This window comes from Mesoplodon densirostris, chromosome 14 (genome assembly GCF_025265405.1).
Source record: "Mesoplodon densirostris isolate mMesDen1 chromosome 14, mMesDen1 primary haplotype, whole genome shotgun sequence".
NCBI classification, from domain to species: domain Eukaryota; kingdom Metazoa; phylum Chordata; class Mammalia; order Artiodactyla; family Ziphiidae; genus Mesoplodon; species Mesoplodon densirostris.
The window spans coordinates 8,880,844-8,904,286 of NC_082674.1; the positions used below are offsets into that span (position 1 = coordinate 8,880,844).

A 23,443-nucleotide genomic window follows, 5' to 3' on the forward strand; every position below is an offset into this window, starting at 1 on the left:
GCATTTTCAAGGAAAATGGTCCCGGGAAGCAGGTCTAGTACTGCTGGGTTGGGGACTATGCCATAGCCGGATTTGAATCCAGGGAACAGCTAATTGCTGACATGCCTTATCTGAGCTATTTAAAGAAAATGAGCATGCTTCCCACCCACACCTCCCAACCCCGACCATGTGGAGAAGTCCAGAAGCTCTCGGAGTGCTGGGTTCTGTGCAGGTGAATAAGGTACGGCTCTTGCTCCTGGGGCAGCCTGCTGAGGGGTCCAGGGGAGCATCGGGGGGCCCTTCTTGGCTCCCCTGGCACCTGTTCGTAAGGCCTAGAGTGTCCTCGTTACTTGGGATTGTGCGTTTGGAGCGGTGTGTACCGGGAACTGATCGGCTTGGACGTGCAGGAGCTTTGGGCTCCTGTGCTTGGCCAGCAGCCTGGGACAGGGGAAGAGAGAGAATGTGAGCCTCCTCCAAGGCCAGGAGGGAGCTTAAGCCCGCTGATCAGGACGGGGAGCCTCTTGGTTTAAAGTAGAGTGATGATGACAGGGATGTAAATGAGGAGAGGCAGTCCCGGATGAATGATGCAGGAGCCGCGTGGATGGGATTAGTGGATGGGATTAACGACGGTGTCTGGTCGGTGACCACCCGGAGACAGCACCGGGAGACACCCGATGGGCTCCGTCATCGATTCCGGCCTGATGCATTTTTAATGGCTGCCCAGATGTACTTCCTAATTGGCAATTACATCACTCGTGTTCCAGAATAAAGCATGAGTCATCCTCCAGTGATGAGGAGCACGCGGCTGCCAAGCTGCCCAGCACAGGCCACCTCCCCATGCTGTCCAGCGTTAGCTACAAGAAGACCCTGCGCCTCACGTCAGAGCAGCTGGTGAGTGTCCTGTCCTCCCCCTCCACCACGCTGTGGGCACTGGCCCAGCCATGGCCACCTGGACTCAGTGGGTTCAATGATCCGGGCGTCCCTCCCATGCTCTGGCTCCGGCTTCAGCTCTGGCACCTTCTCTATCCAACTGCCCGCTGCCCCCCGACCCCACGACCTCACATCCCCCTTTTGCTGCCTCCGGTTCGCGCCCCACATCAGCTCCTGTCCGGGCTGGCTCCAAAGCATCACTTCCCCTGTGTCGGCCCTGACACTGCCCTGGAGGCTCCTGTCCGCAAGTGTTGGCGGAAGGCGGCCCAAAGGCGTGAATTTATCCTGAGCTGTGAATGACGGAGAACCCGAATCGCAGGGCTGTTTCCACTTTTCCAGAGATGTTTGTTAAGTCAGCCGCATCTCCTGAATTGGGGGGAAATGGAGCACTTGTGATGGGGTTCAGAGAGCTTCCGGTAGCAGGGGGCCGTCCTGGTCACAGTGTCCTCTGCTCTGTGGCCGTACCACCAGTTTTTTTTTTTTTTTTTTTGCGGTACGCGGGCCTCTCACTGTTGTGGCCTCTCCCGTTGCGGAGCACAGGCTCCGGACGCACAGGCTCAGTGGCCATGGCTCACGGGCCCAGCCGCTCCGCGGCGTGTGGGATCCTCCCGGACTGGGGCACGAACCCATGTCCCCTGCATTGGCAGGCGGACTCTCAACCACTGCGCCACCAGGGAAGCCCCGTACCACCAGTTTTAATCCCTGGGCCCCGTTTCCCAGGAGCAGACAGCGAGCAGGTATCTGCTCTCTGCTGCGCTCCTAAGAGTTCGCGGGGCCCAGGCTTAGTTGTGACGGTGTCTGCTGGGAAAAAGAGCGGTCAGGCCTGACACCCTGTGCCGCTGGGGGCGACCTGGACTCCCGCCCCCAGCTGGCTTGCACTCGAGGGCCCCGGTCCCGAGATTCAGAACCGCTGAGAGGGGATTCTGCCTTCTGAATCCGGTGTGATTTCCTGGGGTCTAGCTTCTGGGCTTCTGGATATGAGATGTCCCTGATAACTGAGACGACTGCTTTCTTCCAGTTTGTGTCCGTGTATTAACTAGTGCTCATGGCTGGTTCGGGGAACATATTTTCATGCTTGACTTAGATTCGTCTCCCCGGCCATGGCCCTTCGTACTCAGCCGTGGCCTAGTAAGTGCATCCCAGTCTGAAGTTGTGATTTCCTGCGGCGACCCTCAGAGCCTGTCACTTACAAACCCCAGGGGGTGTGGGTGAGGGTGAGCTGCGCTACGCTGGGGCCTGCGAGGGGGCCTGGGGTTCAGGTTGCCCAAGTCCTGGCAAGCCCAGTCCTCCTCGAGAGCGAGACAGGGAAAGAACTGTACGGTGGCCTAGGGTGGTGCTTTGAAAAAAATAAAATCCGGATCCGGTTTCTCGTGGAACAGAAACCGAATATCCCTCTCTCTGAGCCTCGCCCTCTAGTGGACACAGAGTGCGTATCTTTCAGGAAAGCCTGAAGTTGAAGAACGGACCCAATGACGTGGTCTTCAGCGTCACCACGCAGTACCAGGGCACGTGCCGCTGTGAAGGCACCATCTACTTGTGGAACTGGGACGATAAGGTTATCATCTCTGACATCGATGGAACCATCACTAGGTGGGTCCCGCCGACTCGGGGCCGTGGGACCCTGGGGCCTGGAGCCAGCGTGTCAGTTCCTCTTTCCGGGGCATCGTGCAGCTCATGCAGTTCAGTTTCTGGGGCGGTCGGTGCCGCCCGCGGAGCCGTAGCTCCTTGATTTAAACAGCTGCAGTGGGGGATCGGGGGTCGCTTCCCTCTGGGGCGGCGACTCCCTGACTTTGTTGCTCAGTTTCGGGGTTTCTGTCCAGAAAGCAAGTCGTGCATCCCATTTGCATTTTTTAATGAGGCATTTATGGTGCGATGAGTCAGAATGACTTTTTTTTTTCCCCCTTTTGCGATGCCCTTTTAACTTTATTTTTCCTGTCTCTGTTTTTATTTAGATCAGATACTCTTGGCCACATTTTGCCCACCCTTGGGAAGGATTGGACCCACCAGGGCATCGCCAAGCTGTACCATAAAGTGAGCCAGTAAGTACACAGCCGAAGTACTTGCGGCAATCTGCACACAGAACCTTTGCTGACGGGCTGACTTACAAAGACGGGTGCCCCTTGGCCAGGGAGGGTCCTGAGCGCATGGGGAATCCCGCCAACTCCAGATTTGAATTCAGTACCAGAAGGCAAGAAAGGAAGTGGCCTGGGAATTGCAAGCTGACAGAGGAGGAAGGCGGTGGCAGCCTCAGGGGAGGGGTTGAGGTTCAGTTCATACTGGGGAATGGCACAGATAGTCGGGTGAGGACATGGTAGTCTCTGATGTAGACCAAGGGAGTTACTTTAGGCTGAAAAGGTCCAGATTCCAAGCACGTTTTGTGGGCCAGCCAGCGGTGCACATCTTGCCCATCTGGTCCAGGGAGCGCTCTGCTGAGGGGCCGTACCTGGGACGTCAGTGTGGGAGGGTAGATCTTGAGTTGTTCTCCTGTGTCGGGCACATCTGTCACTTAACTCTTACAGTAGTTCCGAGAAGCAAGTAATATCATTTCTAGGTTTAGAGGGTTAAAACAATTTGTCCAAATTCCCATAGCTGCTAAGAGGCAGAACTCTCTGAAACCCTGGGCAGCCTATAGCTCCACGTCCAGTGCTTCTGCTCTGGTGCGTCTCCAGGGTTCAGAGCCCTTGGGGTCCCCATCCCTGCACCACCACCAGCAGGTGCTTGGTCCCACTGTCTCCATCTCTCTGGGGACTAGAGTCTCCCACGTAAGTGAAGCCTCTCTGCCCCACTGCTCTCTGTCCTTGAGTTAGTTACAGCCGGGAGGTGCCCTGGGCTGATGGGACTCTGCCCCGGTGTGTGCACCTCCGGCCCACGGTGGCGGTGAGAGTGGCGGTGATGGTGATGGGGAACGGGCACTCAAAGCTGTCGCCAGTACTCTGAGCACAAGTGAGTGAAGTACACTCTCCTGCTCCTCATCCATTCATTTATCCAGCATTTATTGAGTGCCTGGTGCTGTGATGATGACGTAGACATGGTCTCTGGCCTCCTGGACCTGACGCTTCGGGTTGGTGGGGCATGAGGTGCCTGGGAGGGCCTTTTCTCCTGGTGGATTCAAAGCTTCTCACTTCTTAGATGCCCAGCTCATTGATTTGACTTTCCTTCTGTGGATGTCTTCCTTAAGAAATGTTAAAAGTAACACATGCTTCTTTGAAAAAAATAAATAAGAAAAACGAGAGAAATATAGAAGTACAAAAGTCCCATCTTTCTCCTGCCTTACCAATAAGTCCTTATTATGTCCAACGAGCATACAGATAAGCAGAGAAGGTACGGCACTTACCCAAGGGCCGCTGTGAGGTGGATTCTCAGGAGTAGAATTGCCGGTGGAAGGCCGAGCACACCGAAAGGTTTGGTCGGTATTCCCGAGCTGCCCCCAGAGAGGTTCTCCAGGCCTCGCTCCTGTAGGCGGTGTGTTCAGGGCCTTCCCCGCCACCTCCGCACGGCTGACTCTTTGCCTCGAAGGATTAATCCACTGATGAGCTGCCTTGACTGGCCTGACACTGAAAACTGTCTCTATTTTTAGTCGAAAGAGACCCCTGTGGGTCAGGATACAGAGTAGTTCACAGCCTGAGTCATTTTAGGTTTTGGAACATAAAGCTATTCCTGTTCTTACTGTAAGGTTTAAAAGAAAAAAGGCACTGTGTTTTGCCTCTTTTTTTGGGGGGCGGGTTTGATTTGTGTCTCTCTTGGGTTTTCCTAGAAAAGGTATCTTCTTGAAAAATAAAGTTGCGTAGCTTACCAAAGCATGCCTGATCGTTCTTTGGGTTCTATTGATTGATTTAGAATGAGTCCACTCTGTGGGTGAGGTACCTAAGAATCACAGAGTGCTTGTTGTGTTTTCATTTTGGTTGAGAGGAAGGAGCTTGACGCCTAACTTGTTCACGGAGTTTGAGGTGTGTCCTCTGGGACGCCCGGACGGTTAGACCAGTGATGTCCTGGTCGCCCCCCAGCTCGGCCGTCGCCTTCCGGGGCTCTGTACAGGAGCGAGGGCGGCCTCCTTAGCGTGGCTCTCAAACCCTGCGGTTTCGGGTCAGCTTCCGCTAGTTCCTGACCTGCCGCTGCTTCTCCACAGACCTTCTTGCTCGAATCCAGTCTGACTGTTCCCCACCCCGTATCCGTCGCTTTCCCATCTTCTCACCTTTGCTCACATGGTGGCTTCTGCTGGGCGTGCCTTTACCTCTGAGTTTTGCCTCCCCCAGTTTTTCAGCCTGCAATGCCCGGCTCAGACCCCGTGGTCCTCACCAAGCCTCTCCAGGCCAGAATCGGTGCCCTGGGCAGCTCTATGTCCTCCTCCTCTAGGCTTCCTGATACCCAAGGGCTCGGCCTGGCTTGGTGGCCTTGGTGCCATCCCAGAGTTCTAGCCCAGGCCGGACGTGGTGTCGGCTTTCGTAGCTGGTTAGAGCGAATGCCCATCCAGGCAGCGTCTCACATGCTACCTCCTCCAGGTCTTCGGCAGCCCCAGCTGGGAGAAGGTCAGGGACTGACTGAGAACTGGCAAAGGCTGGGTGGCCGTCTCTGTTGGTGTCATATTTGTGATTGCCCAGAGACATATTTAGAGAAATGTTGAGCATGACAGAGTACCAGGACGAAGGGGCCGTTTAATTGAGTTTTGGACTGATCACTCTTTCCCGATGCTGCTTTCCTTGCATTTGGGTAACCCTCAAAGTTTACGCACTGCCGTTATTTTTCTGATGGAAAAGCCAGTCTTGCAGATGACCACTTGCCAGGAAACAACAGAAAATGAGGACAATTGTATTTATTTTTTGCCAAATGTAATTACTTGTTTGAATAAGTCAGCCCATGAGAAATTACCTGTCAGGTTGATTATCACCTTGTTCGTAGAGGGGATATAAAGCTCGCTTGGTTATTGATTTTAAAAAGCGGACTCAGTTATTGATGAAAAGGAGCTATAGCAGATACAGGTAGAAGAGATGGGAAACTCCTGCGTATTCAAATATACATGTTCAATAAGTAGAAGGAAAATAAAGCAGGACCGTTTCCTAAAATATCTAGATCATTGAGCCAATGGGGATTTGCGGGGGGCTAAGTATGGACAATAACTGCTCTAATTTCCTACCTTCCTTGATAAATATTTTTATATTCACGTAACCGGAAATCGGTGGCTCCATGACTTAGTGAGAGGAATGCTTCCTGTGTTTCCATAGATAAATTAGTTCATCTGTGGCCTGAGGAATGTATTGTCTGAAGCCGAGATGCTGAAGACGGGGACCGATCATTAGCAGACTCATTAGCATCTTTCTTCTTCTCCTGCCCACAGCGCTTCTTTCTTGCCCTCACCTCAGGTCTTCCTAGGTTATCGCGTCATCGCTGTCTGCCAGGAAGGGAGAGGGTGGTGTGGCGAATGGGAGCGGGTCGGGGACCTGGGCTCCAGGGGCCGTAGCCGTCGGCCCACCACAGACCTTCCGACCCGTCCCCGGCTCGCGGCTTTGGCTTCCTCATCCCTAAAGGGTGGAGTTGGATCCCACCATCCCTCCGATCGGTCCCTGCTAGGCTGGCAGCGCTGCGCCGCTGGGTCGTGTGGTTCAAGTCAGTCCTGAGCCTGCGTGCGCTGTTCCAAGCCGAGGCTTCGTGAGAGGCCTGAGGACGTGCTGAGCCTGACCGCAAACCCGCTGTGCACTGGGCACTGTTCTGGGTGCGCTGGGGGGTGCTGCCGGCCCCTCCCGTCAGGCACCCTGTGACCCCCAAGAAGGACACCTACAGCACGCCCCGTAATGAGGCACTGGGGCGGGGTGTAGTGAGAGAGGCAGATTTTACAGACGTCAGTGAAGGAGAAATGAATTCTGATTGGAAGGGCGAGGAATCAAAGAAGGCTTCAGTGAGAAGGTGGCACCTGAGCTGAGCCTCACTGGATGAACAGAGTTTTGAAAGAGAGGAAGAAGCTCCTCACAGGTGGAGGTAGCAGTGGGAGGTGGGGCTGAGAGATGGGCAGGTTCGTGGGGATGAGGAGCGCTCACAGAAAGGAGGCCGCGGTGCAGGGGGCCGGCGGTGCAGGGGGCCAGTGGTGCAGGGGGCCCGCGGTGCAGGGGGCCCGGAGTGCAGGGGGCCCGCGGTGCAGGGGGCCCGTGGTGCAGAGGGCCGGCGGCCTACGTGACCTGGAAGTTGGCTGGCACCAGACAGCAGGGCCCGTGGAGGCGGGGCTGAGAACGAGCCTGAGTTTGGCCATGAGCTTTCCTTTCTTAAGATGGCAGGTGAGTACCCTTCCTCTAGGGCTGCAGACAGGGCTACCGAGTTCCCTTTCCTCTACATCACTGGCGTTCAGTGGGGATTTTTCCCCCCATGGTATATGTGGCAGTGTCTGGAGACATCTTTGATTGTCATGACTGGGGCGTGTCATCGGCAACTAGTAATTAAGAAACTCCTATACAGAAGCTTATCTTGGAAAATTAAGTAGAAGAGGTCGAAGGTTACCCAAAGGGAATCTATCCAATCTATTTCAGTATCTCTCCAGGCCTCTAAGAGGGATGTAGAGATTGGGACGAAAGGGGTACATCGTTTGTGCCAAGCCTGGCCATGGCATGATGCCTTCTTTTTGTCTCTGGTGTTTCCCCAGAGCCCTGTTCTAGTTGCTGAGATGTCGGAGGGATAAGTGTGACCCACGTGTGTGTGTTGCACCTCTGTTCACTGGTACCTCTTCAGACAGGGCTGTCCTTCCTGCCCTGGGGTCCCTCGTGGCCACCTTGCTCCGTCCCGTGTCCTGTTTCCGTCATAGTTGGTCCCGTAGTAAGTACACTCTGCTCCTGCAGGGAAGGGCTGTGCTGGGCCCCTGAGCACCCCCAGCCCAGCCTGGCTCGGGAGTGTCCCGTGGGTGTGCCTGCTGTGTCCTGCTCCTGGCTGCCCTCCTGAGCGAGGGGTCTTTTTTTTTTTTTTTTTTTTTTTGCGGTATGCGGGCCTCTCACTGTTGTGGCCTCTCCCGTTGTGGAGCACAGGCTCTGGACACGCAGGCTCAGCGGCCATGGCTCACGGGCCCAGCCGCTCCGTGGCATGTGGGATCTTCCCAGACCGGGGCACGAACCCATGTCCCCTGCATCGGCAGGCGGACTCTCAACCACTGCGCCACCAGGGAAGCCCCTGAGCGAGGGGTCTTATCCACGAGGGCTACCGTTGAGAGTAAGCTTTCTGGTGACTCGGCCACCTGAGTGACTGATGGGAACACCTGGCATTTCACACAGCATTCACAGGGGTGAAGGCTTTGGAGAGGTGATCCCTGCTGCCACCAACGGGCATTTCTCCCGTTACGACGTCCTCGAGCTGCTTTTCCAGCTACGTTTAGTAACGGCCTTTGAGGCAGAACACTTGTGTGGTGAGGACAACCAGTAGCAGCATCAAGCCGTGAAGCATATTTGCAAACCAAGCCTTAAATAAAATTAGCATCTCAGACCCCTGCAGGTGGCAGCTTTTAGGACTTCAATGTGAAGAGCTATATACAGAAACAGTGATTAAAAAAAAAAAAGATTGCATTAATTAGACAGCTCAGATACAAAAATGTTTCATTAAAATGCTTGCTTGATTTTCAGATGCATCCCTGTATTCCAAACAACCTGGTATTTCTAGATTCTCTTCGTCCCAGCACTTTCCTGTTTCTTGGTTTTAAAGAACATATTATTAGGCAAATCTCAAGACAAGTCCTTTGGCCAGCGCGAAGTATTCACGGTGGAGCAGTAAGTCGGATAGGAGGCTGGTAGTTTGTATTTACCCATCAGCAAAGATTTACAAAGTGTCTGCTACTTGCCAAGCACTCTTTTTGGCGCTGGAGTTAACAGCGAGGGATGAGACAAGGTCCTCACCCTCAGGGAGCTCGTGGATTAAAGAGACACAGTCAAACACGGGGCTGTCGTGTAATATTAGTGACCGGTGGTGCATGAGGAAAAAAGCAGAGCAAGGGCTTAGTGCCTGGGCTGAGGGTGAGGGAGGGTGTGTTTCATTAGCTAGGCGGACGAGGGAGGGCCCGCCGAGGAGGTGCGAGGACCGGTGAGGACACCTGGTGTCCAGCCCGGTGCCAGGGAGCAGATGGGGCTGGAGAGAAAGGTGGGGACCAGGTCTCAGTGGCCTTGGGGGTCCCGGCGAGGAATTTGGATTATATCTGAGAGAACTGGCAAGGCTTTGGAGAGTTGAGTATTAAGTTTTCTTTCTCTGTGGAGGCTCGGTGGGGGGCAGGGATATGTTTGATGCTGTTGCAGGAATAGAGGTCAGAGGTCCCGCTGGCAGAGGCGGGGGGACTAAGGGGCGGCACGGGGTTTATGGTGTTATGGGTGGGACTGAGCGGGCTTGCCGATGGGTTGCGGTGGGGCTAGAAACCCAGGGGGACCCCTGAGATGTGGGCCCCACCCCTGGGCTTCCAGGGGTGCCTGGAAGCATTTGAGGTACTACTCGTGGGTATCTGATGGGTAATGTGGGGTGTGCCGTTGAGTGCATTGCTCTGGAGCTTAAGAGAGGGGTCTGGGCTACAAACGTGAAGTTGAGAGATATCAGTGTACAGACTGGGTTTAAACATTTTTTTTCATGTATTTAATCCAATCTATTAAAATACTACCATTTAATCAGGTACTCGATATCAAAACTCTGAATGGGAGGTATCTCATATTCTGTCTTTATAGTAAGGCCTTGAAATCTGGCATTTATTTTATATTTGTAGCACAACATCTCATTTCGGACTCCTAAGTTTTCAGTGGTTCAGAAAAAGGGACACGTAGTTCTCTTAAAGTAGTAAAGTTGTGTTTAACAGAAGAACCCTCCTGTGATCCGTTTCTTCCCTCGTGACACTTCCAGCACCAGATGGGTGGGGTTTTCCCACATTTCACAATCCCCAAGTTCTCTTCAGACACCCACTGGGTGTCCAGTAGTCTAATTCTGACACTAACTACCTAGTTAGTGCAGACTCCACGGGTTAAGGGCTCATTCCCTCAAGGCTGCCCCAAATTCAGACACCAGTCGTAAGTGGTAGGTCCTCAGCTTACCCACACTTCTGCCTGACTTGGCTACAAAGTGAGGGTTCCCCCATGCCCTCCCCAGGTTTGATGACGGCGCATAGGACTTGGGGAAACGCATTCACGGGTCTATGTGATCAGGGTATTACAAAGGATACAGCTGAAGAGCCAGATGGAGATGTATGAACGGTCTGGGTGCAGCTCAGTTGGACAGTTTGATGCCTCCGGCCTCAGTTTCCCTAACTGTAAAGCGAGAGGAAGACACCTCCTGAACAAGGTTCCCGTGAGGATTAAACCTAGTGAGGCCATGAGGGTCCTTTAGCAAACGGCAGGGAAAGGCGTTCAGGCTTCTTTCTCCGTTAAGATTTTATAGAACGCGGCCTCTGCTTGGGAATTAGAGCAGCGCCCTTCCTCCTGAAGCAGATACAGATCAGGGTCTGTGCATGCGAGATGGCTGCATCGTGTGACGCCGTTAAGCGTGGACGTTTCATCTCTTTTTCAGAAACGGGTACAAGTTCCTCTACTGCTCGGCGCGGGCCATCGGGATGGCGGACATGACGCGGGGCTACCTGCACTGGGTCAACGAGCGGGGCACGGTGCTGCCTCAGGGGCCGCTACTCCTCAGCCCCAGTAGCCTCTTCTCCGCCTTGCACAGGTGAGGGCTCGGCCTGCCGGCCCCCCGCCCGCACCGCTGGGCCGGCTCGGGACCCCTCTCCCGCTCACCGGAGGTTTTGCCGGAATAGCTGCTTTCCTCGTCCTCCCAGCTGACACCCCCGCTCCGTGCTGGGCCCCGGAGATTCAGCCTCCAGTGCGGGTCTGGCTTCATCACCCATCAGCATCCTTCGCTGGCTCATCACGGCCCTCGGGAGAAAGCCCGAGGCCACGAGCTCGGCATCACGGGCTCTTCACCACCCGCCTTGTCCTCCTCTCCCGTCTCATTCTCTCCGGGTTCTGGGATTCAGTCGTGCTGAGCTGCCTCCATGGTCCAGCGAGATGATCTGTGCTCTGAGCCTTAGCACGTGCTGCCCTCCTTTGTGGGGAGCTGCCCCTCTCCCTGCATCGCTGGCCTGAGTCTTAGTGACTCTGAGAATCTATCTGTGTGCTTTCCTTGCAGTCAGGGACCTCGGCTGGGTCCAGTGGCCCCTCTACTAGCCACCGTCACCACCTGCCTGGCCTGAGACCTCCCGTAATGAGGAGTCCTTATCACACCATTTATTTTTATAGACCACCAGCCCAGTTCTTTTCTTTCATCGGTTATTTCTAAAAATATTTATTTATTTATTTATTTATTTTTTAGCATCTTTATGGGAGTATAATTGCTTTACAATGGTGTGTTAGTTTCTGCTGTATAACAAAGTGAATCAGCTATACGTATACATATATCCCCATGTCCCCTCCTTCTTGCATCTCCCTCCCTCCCACCCTCCCTATCCCACCCCTCTAGGTGATCACAGAGCACTGAGCTGATCTCCCCTTGTGATGCAGCTGCTTCCCACTAGCTGTCTATTTTACATTTGGTAGTGTACATATGTCTGTGCTACGCTCTTACTTAGTCGCAGCTTACCCTTCCCCGTCCCCGTGTCCTCGAGTCCATTCTCTACGTCTGCGTCTTTATTCCTGTCCTGCCCTTAGGTTCATCAGAAGCTTTTTTTTTTTTTAATTCCATACATATGTGTTAGCATACATCATCTGTCGATGGACACTTAGGTTGCTTCCATGACCTGGCTATTGTAAATAGTGCTGCAATGAACATTGTGGTACATGACTCTTCTTGAATTATGGTTTTCTCAGTGTATACGCCCAGTAGTGGGATTGCTGGGTCATATGGTAGTTCGTTTTTTTTTTGTTTGGTTTTTTTTTTTGGTAGTTCTATTTTTAGTTCTTTAAGGAACCTCCGTACTGTTCTCCACCGTGACTGTATCAGTTTACATTCCCACCAACAGCGCAAGAGGGTTCCCTTTTCTCCACACCCTCTCCAGCATTTATTGTTTGTAGATTTTTTGATGATGACCATTCTGACTGGTGTGAGGTGATACCTCATTGTAGTTTGGATTTGCATTTCTCTAATGATTAGGGATGTTGAGCATCCTTTCATGTGTTTGTTGGCAATCTGTATATCTTCTTTGGAGAAATGTCTGTATAGGTCTTCTGCCCATTTTTGGATTGGGTTGTTTGTTTTTTTTGATATTGAGCTGCATGAGCTGCTTGTATATTTTGGAGATTAATCCTTTGTCAGTTGCTTCGTTTGCAAATATCTTCTCCCATTCTGAGGGTTGTCTTTTCGTCTTGTTTATGGTTTCCTTTGCTGTGCAAAAGCTTTTAAGTTTCATTAGGTCCCATTTGTTTGTTTTTGTGTTTATTTCCATTTCTCCTCTAGGAAGTGGGTCAAAAAGGATCTTGCTGTGATTTCTGTCATAGAGTGTTCTGCCTATGTTTTCCTCTAAAAGTCTGATACTGTCTGGCCTTACATTTAGGTCTTTAATCCATTTTGAGCTTATTTTTGTGTATGGTGTTAGGGAGTGTTCTCATTTCATTCTTTTACATGTAGCTGTCCAGTTTTCCCAGCACCACTTATTGAAGAGGCTGTCTTTTCTCTGTTGTATATTCTTGCCTCCTTTATCAAAGATAAGGTGACCATATGTGTGTGGGTTTATCTCTGGGCTTTCCATCCTGTTCCATTGATCTATATTTCTGTTTTTTGTGCCAGTACCATACTGTCTTGATTATTGTAGCTTTGTAGTATAGTCTGAATTCCGGGAACCTGATTCCTCCAGCTCTGTTTTTCTTTCTCAAGATTGCTTTGGCTATTTGGGGTCTTTTGTGTTTCCATACAAATTGTGAAATTTTTTGTTCTTGTTCTGTAAAAATGCCATTGGTAGTTTGATAAGGATTGCATTGAATCTGTAGATTGCTTTGGGTAGTATAGTCATTTTCTCAAGGTTGATTCTTCCAATCCAAGAACATGGTATATCTCTCCATCTGTTTGTATCGTCTTTAATTTCTTTCATCACTGTCTTATAGTTTCCTGCATACAGGTCTTCTGTCTCCTTGGGTAGGTTTATTTCTAGGTATTTTATTCTTTTTGTTTCGGTGGCAAATGAGAGTGTTTCCTTAATTTCCCTTTCAGATTTTTCATCATTAGTGTCTAGGAATGCAAGAGATTTCTGTGCATTCATTTTGTATCCTGCTACTTTACCAGATTCATTGATTAGCTCTAGTAGTTTCCTGGTAGCATCTTTAGGATTCTCTGTGTAGTTTCATGTCATCTGCAAACAGTGACAGCTTTACTTCTTCTTTTCCGATTTGAATTCCTTTTATTTCTTTTTCTTCTCTGATTGCTGTAGCTAAAACTTCCAAAACTATGTTGAATAACAGTGGTGAGAGTGGGCATCCTTGTCTTGTTCCTGATTTTAGAGGAAATGGTTTCAGTTTTTCACCATTGAGAACGCTGTTGGCTGTGGGTTTGTCATATATGGCCTTTATTATGTTGAGGTAGGTTCCCTCTATGCCTACTTCCTGGAGAGTTTTTATCATAAATGGGTGTTGAACACCAGCCCATTGCTGATGACCCTCTCCCCTTCCCCTTCATGCCCGCATTCAGGACAGCCAAGCCAAACTAAGTCTGGCCTCCTGGTGGGGGGCAGGAAAGCAGCGGCCTCCCCGGAGCTGGGGGCCCAGGGCAGTGTCCCGAGCTGCCCTCAAAGCAGTGGATTGAACTTTGAGACTTATAATCATACAGTCACTCATGTGTCTCTGTATAAGAGTCCTGAGATGTAGACTGTAAGGCCCTTTTAGTGCTAAGGAGGGTTCTGGAGTCCACAGAAGTCCATGCAAAGCCAGGACCAGCCCCTGGGTCTTCTGACACTCAGTTTGGGGCTCATCAGCATCATCCTCATCTAAATTACGTTTTGTTGAGGTGCAGAAGAATAGTTTTAAAAATATATGCAAGGCATCTGTCGATAGATAGATAGATAGATATGCAGTATCTCTGTAATATACGCAAGCTGAAAGGGACCCTTGAGATCATCCAATAATCAGACAGTGAGCACCAGCCTGCCCACGACTGAGATAAAGCGAGAGGATGAGCTCTCACTTCACCCTCTGAGCCGTAATAGTAACTGCTATCCCTGGATTTTGCGTTCGTCATTCCCTGCTCCTCTAAATAGTTAGCATGTGTATGTGTAATCCTAACCAGTATGTTGAATTGTGCACATTTGTGAACTTTATGTAAATGAATCATATGTTCTTCCGGAACTCACTTTTACTGCTCAACATTCCCAGGATTGTTGAGAGACGCTGTAACTGGCTTGTTTTTGCTTCTGTGTAGGTCCCGTTGTTAGACTCCACCACAGCCCGCATATCTTTTCTACTGTTGGTGGGTGCTTGAGCCACTTGCGGTTTTCTGCTCTTAGGAGCAGTGCTGCTTGTGTGTGTCCTCTGGGGGCACCTTGCAGTGTTGCTCCAGGGTATACCCCCAGGAGCAGGATTGCTGGGCCACAGAGCATGCACATGTGTGGTCTTCTTCGGCCATTGCACACTGTTGTCCAAAGTAGTTGAACCAGTTCGTATACCAGAAGCAAACAGTGCGAAGTGTTCCTTCCATCGGCTTTACTTTCTTACCTACATGTTGTCAGCCGTTTACATTTTTGCTACTCTCGTGGGTAAGAAATATCTCTTTTCACACGTTTATTGGCCATGTGGGCTTCATCTTCTGTGAAGTGCCTGTTCACGTCTTTCCCTTATTTTCCTTTTGATTTGTAAGAGTGTTATAGATTGTGCACACGTAGCCTTTGTTATGAGTGCTACAGATACCTTTCCCCAGTTTATGGCTTTTGATGAACATAAATCTGAGTTGCCTTTAGTTGAACAGATCATTTCCCCTGTAGTTTTGTTCTTTCTGTGTGTTGACAAAGCCTTCCCTGACTGTGGGCCTGAGGAAAGTCTCCTATATTTGACCTAAAGGTGTTGCCTTTCACATTGAGGTCTGTAATTCACCAGGAATGACTTTTGTATATAGAGTGCACTAGGGGTCCATTTTCTTTTTCTTTTTACCTGTATGGATATTCAGCTGTCTCAGCACCATTTGCTGAAGAGTCCGCTTCTCCTCTGCTTTGACTTGTCGTCGTGGTCATAAATTGAAGGCCCGTGAATGTGTGCCTCCATTTCTGGCCTTTGTTCATCTGTGTAGCGATTTGAGTCACATTCCATAAAAACATGCAGACAGGGTTTCCCTGGTGGTGCAGTGGTTGAGAGTCTCCCTGCCGATGCAGGGGATGCAGGTTCGTGCCCCGGTCTGGGAAGATCCCATGTGCAGCGGAGCGGCTGGGCCCGTGAGCCATGGCCACTGAGCCTGCATGTCCGGAGCCTGTGCTCAGCAGCGGGAGGGACCGCGGCGGTGAGAGGCCCGCGTACCGCAAAAAAACATGCAGACAACAACCTGGTGAAAGTTTATTTGAAATGACATTGAATCTGTAGACCAATGGAGAATTAATATCTCATTATAATATTGAGTATTCCAATTCAATTGTATGGTATATTTCTTCATTTATTTAGGTCTTTGCTAATATATTGCAATAAAGTTTTTAACTTATTTAGAATTTTTGCACTGGCGTTCCCGAATGAGATTGGTCCACACTTTCCCCATACTTTACTACCTCTTTCGGTTTAGTTTTTGAGGTCATGCTCGCCTCGTGAAGTGAGTCTGGAGAGGTTTTCTCTTCCTCTGTGCCCTGGAATTCTTTGTTCCTTGGATGACTGGGGGAGGTCTTTGTTGAAATAACTTGTCTGGGGTGTTTTCCTTGTGGGAAGACTTGAAAGTACGGATTCATTTTCTGTCTAGTGCTTCTCTGGGATGGCTTAACCGACTTACGCATATTTAACTTCTGAAGATACAAAAGCACTCTTAGTATCCCAGCACCTTTGACGGTTAAAAGTAGTTTGATGCTCATGAAGCTCACGCTCTCGTGCTGACCCATTATTTATTTGTTTTAACAGAGAAGTGATCGAAAAGAAGCCAGAAAAGTTTAAAGTCCAGTGTTTGACAGACATCAAAAACTTGTTTCTTCCAAATACAGAACCCTTTTATGCTGCTTTTGGAAACCGACCAGCTGTAAGTAGTAGTCGGGTATATACGAGTTCTTGAAATTACTGTCTGTTCAAATAGCCATCATCTGAAAGGCCGGCCTAGACTCCCATGTGAAGTCAGATTCTCCTACTACTAGAAATAACTGCTAAAGAGCCGCTTGCCTACATCTAAAGGCAAGGAGATGTCATTATTTCGTGGCCTCTAGTTTTCTTTGAAGGTGGGCTTGTGGGTTTCAGTTTGAAGTTTGAAACTAGAAACTTTAAATTCCAAAATGCTTGCTAAATTAGTAAAACAAGGACATTAAATAGGATTAGACCCTTACTACCGGCATGGGACCAACAAAGCACAAAGGTGAATTCAGTGTCTCAAGTTTTAAGAGTGTTATTTCCTATGGTAAAAGTAACACTTTGAGATTTTGTGCGTACTTCCCAAATTTGCTAGAAAGGTCAGCATTCTGGAGAATGTAGTTGGGTACTTACTTCCCAGTCAGAAAATTCTCCTCTTTTGAAACTCATGCCCAAGAAAACGGGTCACAGAATAACCTTAAGGAATGTTAGAATTGCAGGGGATGTAGTAGGTGGTTTACTTTTTAACTCAGTTCTTGAATAGAGGGGTGAACTGAGGCCCAGAGAGGACAACTGACTTACTAGTTTCACATCCAGAGACGTTCTTTCTCTACCTACTTGGAGGTATTATTCGAGTTTAATGGAAGTTTGATAACACAGGTAGACCTCGTTTTATTGCGCTTCGATTTGTTACACTCTGCAAATATTGCATTTTTTTTTTTTTTTACAAATTGAAAGTCTGTGGCATTGAGCAAGTCTGTTGGCCCCATTCTTCCAACGGCATTTGCTCACTTCCTGTCTCTGTGTCACATTTTGGTAATTCTCACGATATTTCAAGCTTTTTCATGATTTTATACATTACAGTGATCTGGGATCAGTGATCTTTAATGTGACCGCTAGGACTCGCTGAAGACTCAGATAAGGGTTAGCATTTTCAGCAATAAAGTGTTTTTTTAAACTTTTTTTTTTTTTTTTTTTTTTGCGGTACGTGGGCCTCTCACTGTTGCGGCCTCTCCCGTTGCGGAGCACAGGCTCCAGACGTGCAGGCTCAGCGGCCATGGCTCACGGGCCCAGCCGCTCCACGGCATGTGGGATCTTCCTGGACTGGGGCACGAACCCGCGTCCCCTGCATCGGCAGGCGGACCTCCCAACCACTGCGCCACCAGAGAAGCCCTAAAGTGTTTTCTGTATGCACTTTTTCTAGACATAAAGTGGTTGCATACTTTATAGAGTACAGTGTAGTGTAAACATAACTTTTATATACACCAGCAGAGCAAAACATTCATATGATTGGCTTTATTTGCTGTTTCGTGGTGTCTGGAACCGAACCCGCAGTAACTCTGCGGTGTGCCTGTATTTGTATCAAATCTGAAATATTTGTATTTATAGTGAACTCTTTTCTTCTAATTAACACTTTACCAAATATAGGATGTGTACTCGTACAAGCAAGTGGGGGTGTCTCTGAACCGGATATTCACCGTCAATCCCAAAGGCGAGCTGGTGCAGGAGCACGCGAAGACCAACATCTCCTCGTGAGTATTGCGCACCCTCACCGCGATCGCTGCGTCATAACTGTTGTCATCGTCTTGACCTTGGAGTGGTGTTTCATAGTCAACAGTATACCTTTCTAATCCTTCGGTGCCTATATTTTAATCTTTAATTCCTACAAGGAAAACATATGTTAACGCCTCGGATTTTGTCCAGAACCTAACTTTTGGACAGCCTGCATTAAATCAGATCCCCACCGGGTCGAAAATTTAAAATGAGTGGTTAGATGCTGCTGCAGAGTGGAATGGCATGAATTTGAAAACTACTGGTTTATATTTGCCGAATTCGTTTTGAAAGCCTAGAATGCGAATTAGAAATATAGCCAGATTAAACTATCAGGAGAAGATATATTTAAAGATGAGGAACCTATGTAGCCCTTCCCATTACTGACCTGTAATAATATTCTCACCAGAAACATGGCTATGTGACGGTAAGAATTCTTCTCGTAGTTTTGGCCGAAGCGCGTTCTCCCCGAGGCCGTGGGCTGAACTGGGTTACTGTTGGCAGTGACGCCTCCTGGATGGCCGGGAATGTCCCTTGACTTGGATATGTCTCGCTCTGGGTTCCTGACTTCTTAGAGTGGAGGGTGTTTCCTCAGCTTTGCCCACTGGGTGATGTCGGGCAGACAGTTGTCGTCCTGCCTTGTCCATTTCAGAGGCCGTACCCCTGTTGGCCTGATCTCTGCAGATCTGGAAAACGGCCTCTGGCCTGAGCGACCCCAGGGCGCCTGCTGGGGTCCTCCTCATGTGGAAGAGTGGGACTGGGGGAGTTCGGGTCTAGCGGCTTCCCAGGGATTATTTTTTTTTGTTTGATAGAGATCTAGGTTCCCCTAGGGCAGATTTTCACTTTCAAGATGATCCTTTTACCTGTTGGAGTCTAATCCAGCTTAAACAGGACAGTTCCAGGCTAGAAGGCGCCCTGGGGTCTGCCCCCCAAGCCTCCCTCCCCCATAGCCAGGCCAGGACCTAAGTAAGCAGTTCCCAGGGTATGTGGGGCGAGAGGGGAGCCGGGGAGCCAGGACCCACCTCCATCCTTCACAAAGGGAGGCCGTGCCGGTGGGCAGCACGACAGCAGGGACTCTTTCTTCCACACCCCTGTCCTTACGGTTCTCCCTCTCCTGAGATCTGAGTGGCCGCCCTGATAACGTCTCAGTTCCCTCTTCTCCGTCCTTCCCCACGTGAAAGTGTTTCCTCGGTCTCGAGGAGAGAGCGTATTTCCATTTAGGGTCAAAAGAACTCTCAGCTGATGGCACACTGCCCTGAAGTGGCAAAGGTTTCTGCCCAGGCAGCAGCCCAGTGGCATGTCTTGTCATAAGGGGTGTTGAAAGGGGGATGCCAGCATCTACGGAGGTCTGCCCAGGAGGCCTCTGAGGTTATCCCGTTCGCTGAGACGCTGGGGTGAAAATGCACGCTTTGCCCACGCCTTGGGGGAGGAAACTTTATTTATCGCCAAGGAATGGTGTCTTCTTCCACCTAGACCGGGAGATGTGATTCTCCCTGTGGGAGAGAGACTCTCCTTCCCCAGTTTAAGCACACACTTTTCTCTGGTACCAAACTCGGTACCACCCTTTCAGAGCAAGTGGGTGCTTTGCCCCTTGGAAGCTGGGACATTGTCTCGGAGAAGTCAGGGGCCCACGCCGATGTGGGGGCTTCAGTGCTTTCTTTCTTGGCATTTATGGCCAGCAGTGCGTGAGCTCTGCCTGCTCTGAAGGAGCCCTACGCGTGGAGGGTTGGTCCGAGAGAGGCACAGACGGAGCGGGTTCAGATCTGCTGCCCCCGAACCCCAGTGATGAGCCGTGAACCCCCTGCAGGGAGGGGCCACCTTCCAGAGCCACACAACTCAAACAGACAGGTCTCCAAGCCAGAGGGTATTTTAAAATTTTGTTTTAATCCCTAGGAGACGATTCTTGCTTATTAAGAGAGATTGTCCCCATTTTGTGCAAGCACAATGTTTCCCCTAAGCTCTTTGGAGGTCCTTTATTAAATACACACACACTCATCCTTATTTAAAAGTTATTTTATGCCTCAGAACATGCTAATTCCTTGAGTTTGGATTTCAAAAGCCTTTTTGGTTCTTAGCAAATTAGAGCTGGAGAGGGACCGCTGGCTGTCAGGGAGGACTCCGAAGATATGCAGGGAGGTCTGGGCTTGTCACAGTTTCTGGTTGGAGGTGCCCGGAGGTCTGAGAATGCATATTCAGTAGAGCAACTTTCTTTTTGTAGTTCTAGACCACAGAAACTGATATGCAACATCTTCTTGGGAATACACAGAAAACAGAGTGAGAGGGTCTTTCAGGGAGCATTGAGAAACGCTGATCAGGTCCAAGTCCATATTCATAAGGACCTGAGGCCCAGAGAGGGCAAGACACCTGCCCAGGGTTCCACAGCAGTAATGCGGGAATAGATCCCAGGTCTCTTGACCCTCATGCCAACTATGGCTTTTTTTCCTGAGGCTAACAGTTAGCCAGGGCGAATTATTTTGTAGTGTTCATGATTTATTGTTGAATAAATTTATGGAGCATCGGCTTACATTATTTTACCGTGGCATACGTTATCTAATTTAATTCTCACATGAGCACTGTGCACAGTTTTCATTTTCTCCCTTTACAGTTGAGGGAATCGTGGCTTAGAGAGATGAAGCCACTTGTCGGAGGTGGCACAGCCCATAAATGGCAGAGCTGAAGGTCAGATCGGAGTCTCCTAACCCCAGGGCCCAGTGCCCTTTCATTGCACAGTGAGGCAGCCTCTGGGTGACGCTCCGAAGATGTGCCTTCTCTGTGATTCTTGTCTCCGCTGCCCCCAAGGCGGGCGGCTGTACGTCTGTCATGCTGTCTTGCTTCTGCTCCTTGGAGTGAAGTCAGGTCACACCCGCCTCGCCCACGAGGCCGTCTCCGTCTCCCCTTCTTGGCAGACTCTCTGGTTTCCCGTTAATTAGTGAGGGATTGTTCTAGAACAGCCTCCCTCGTGTTAAGCACATGGTCCCTTCCTGGGGTCCTGGATCCCTCCTGACTCCCGGGCACCACTCGGAGGGTACGTGCTGGTGTCCCGTGTGGCCGAGTGTCCCTCCCAGGCGGTGACGTTGTCCGTTTTCCTCCCAGGTACGTGAGACTCTGTGAGGTGGTCGACCACGTTTTCCCCTTGCTGAAAAGGAGCCATTCTTCTGACTTTCCCTGCTCAGATACATTCAGTAACTTCACCTTTTGGCGAGAACCACCGCCACCCTTTGAAAACCAGGACGTTCATTCTGCATCAGCATAGCACGTTCCGGGCCACCTCCTGACATCCTGCGAAGATCAGGCGCCCCCATTAAAGGATAGGTTTGGGAACCTGCAGAGGAGCATTTCTCTCCCGGTCCCCCTGGCCGGGGTTGACATTTCTAAGTGACGTGTACGTCCTAGACGGGGCGTCGGGTGCATCCCTGGTGGGGAGGCCATGCCCGGTTGAGGCTTCAAGCCCGTGGCAGCGCTGTCCTCCCCAGCCTGCTGCAGGCTTGGAGCGGTTAGTGTGCAAGATGGTCTGTGAAGCGGGGGGTCCCTGGGATGACGGGATCCAAGGAGGGGCGCCAGGTGTGCACGACTTCTGGGAGAGTGGGGGACACATCTGTGCCACGTGGAGGGCTGTGCAGGGTCCCGTGACCTGAATCTGAGGTCTCGGAAGGGACTCCGTTCTGGGCCTTGACCTTGTGGACGTCCCCTTGTGGTATTTGCCGACTGGTCTGATGTTTTTAATTCCTCTGGTTAAAGCTAACCTATATAACTGGCATATTTCCCCCTATTTTTGTAGCACAAGGCTGGAATATTTATGCCTTAACGCACCCGTGGCAGGCATTTTATTTAGAATGTGCTTTGTCCAGCTCCCTGTAACTCTGCGATGCCTTAAGTTCAGATTATAGGAAACATTAAGGCAGTATTTCGAATCAGTTCGACACTCTGCCAGCAACCTGTCCGGCAACGCGCTGCTGAAAACGTGGGCTCGCACAGAGCTTATGCCAGGCGGTGATGATGTCAGTTTCTTTTGGGAGCTCTCGACAGAAACTGGTTGATTTTAAGAAAATAGTTTGAAGAAGTTAAATTATATTCTTTGTAGATAGTATTATTTATTACCTTACTCTGATTGGGTTGCTGTTATAAGCATTTTAGCCATGTTCTTTCTATTATAACTGTCAGTAATACATTAAAAAGATATACGTGTGAGACCATCCAAAGAGCCTTATTCTGTAATTCTCACAACACTGACCCTCTTTTGGAATTTATGAGTCATACTTTTTATTTCCCTTAGCTTTTCCCACTCAGATTTAAGGGCAAGTGGGTAAGTAGTCATTTGAGTGACATTCGTCAAGCCGGTAGAAGATGATTCTTTTACTTGTTTGTTAAGTTGGCCTGTGGAGAAGAGAATAATTTGAAAAGTGAAAGAATTATTTTGGTAAAAGATTTCGCTTTTCGAGCTCTTAGTTTTTTAAAGAGCGTTTTACTCCAATGGTTGAGATGTTCTCCTATTTAAATCACATGGTTAGAGTCACGGAGGCAAACAGTGAAACAGTTGAATGCAGTTTTACTCTTTCTGTGAAAGAAAACCCAGAGGCGTTGCCTTCCCTGTCGCTGGTGGGCTCTGCTGGCAGTGGACGCCTTTCCCGAGCGGTTCGCGTGGCCACCCAGAGAAACGCAAACACCTGTGCGTAGCTGGTCGCAGATTCGCGGAGCAGCACACACCGCATGTGCAGATGCCCTTTTGGAGGCATTAAAAATGATTTAAAATAGTCCTGCCTTAACCTGGGCTAGCCATTAGTGACCTTCAGAGGCTGCATTCATTCCTTCTGTCACGAGTGTATTTTGGGGTGAACTTTAACTACTGTGAACTAAATAGAAGACGACCAGCTGTAGTCCTCTCTCGCAAAAGCATGCAACTTTGGACCCGCAATTTTGATGCACCCCAAGCTTCCACGCCACTGCCCTCTGAAACAGAGCACGCCTTCCAGAAAGTCGCACTCGGGTCTGTGTCAGGTTCAGAGTGTGACCCCTGGAGAGGCAGTGACATTCACACCTGCCTCGTGGCTTCAGAAAGCGGGATTTGTGCCCGGGCAGCACTCACGCATGTGCGAGCTTGTTTATCTGTGTTCACACGACCATAACTCAGTGACCGCAAAGCCACGTGCTAGGATGCTGTGTTTGGGCCACGCATTTCAGAGTCGCCTGATGGAAACGAATCCCCACATCGCGACAAGTCATCAAACATTCATCACATGTGATGAAGAAAAATATATGTCCCTGGTACATTGGAGAAAATGATTACACCTTCAGAGAGGAGTCCCTTTTCCATTTTAGGTTTGGATCGCCACTTTAAATATATTTTATTTACAGCGCTTGATCTGTATTTGTATGTGCTGGTACAATGATAAAAATCACTGTAATACTTCATTGCATTGTGCTGGATGCAAAGCTAGGATATATTGTAACAAATGAGACAAATGAAAGACTTCCTGAAAATCAGGCGTGTGAATTTTAAATAGTTTTTGGTAAGTTATTAAGATGCTGATTTCCTACTGTGTGATATCAAGCATGTTATTTTCTACTCAAAAAACAAAAAAACGAAACCCCTAACGCTGTGAACTGTTCATTCAATATTTGGAATAAAGGAGCCTGTCTCTTCTGATGCCTTCGGTGAAATACTGACCCTCTGTATGCACTCGGGGGGGGAAGGAGGGGTGAAGACAAAGAGGAGAGGAGAGGGCTGCCCCCCTGGGCTTGTCCCACCTTGATGGGAGTGACTGGAGCAGGGAGGGTTCAGTTAAACGCTGTACCTGTGGTACCTCCCGGCTCTTACATGGGTGGGCTCTGTTCCC

General features: G+C 49.9%; 1 protein-coding gene across 3 annotated transcripts in view; it reads left to right on the forward strand.

Annotated features, from left to right (window-relative positions):
• Window positions 1-23,222, forward strand: part of LPIN1 (lipin 1) — a 72,800-nt gene extending 49,578 nt beyond the window's left edge. For all 3 annotated transcript variants that reach the window (XM_060117045.1, XM_060117043.1, XM_060117044.1), the window contains 7 exons: window positions 744-870; window positions 2,351-2,499; window positions 2,862-2,948; window positions 10,411-10,563; window positions 15,903-16,017; window positions 17,487-17,590; window positions 20,703-23,222. In XM_060117045.1, coding sequence (XP_059973028.1) covers window positions 744-870; window positions 2,351-2,499; window positions 2,862-2,948; window positions 10,411-10,563; window positions 15,903-16,017; window positions 17,487-17,590; window positions 20,703-20,862 — 895 coding nt within the window. In that variant the 3' untranslated portion in view covers window positions 20,863-23,222. The remainder of the gene's footprint in view (window positions 1-743; window positions 871-2,350; window positions 2,500-2,861; window positions 2,949-10,410; window positions 10,564-15,902; window positions 16,018-17,486; window positions 17,591-20,702) is intronic.
• Window positions 23,223-23,443: the final 221 nt, after the last annotated feature.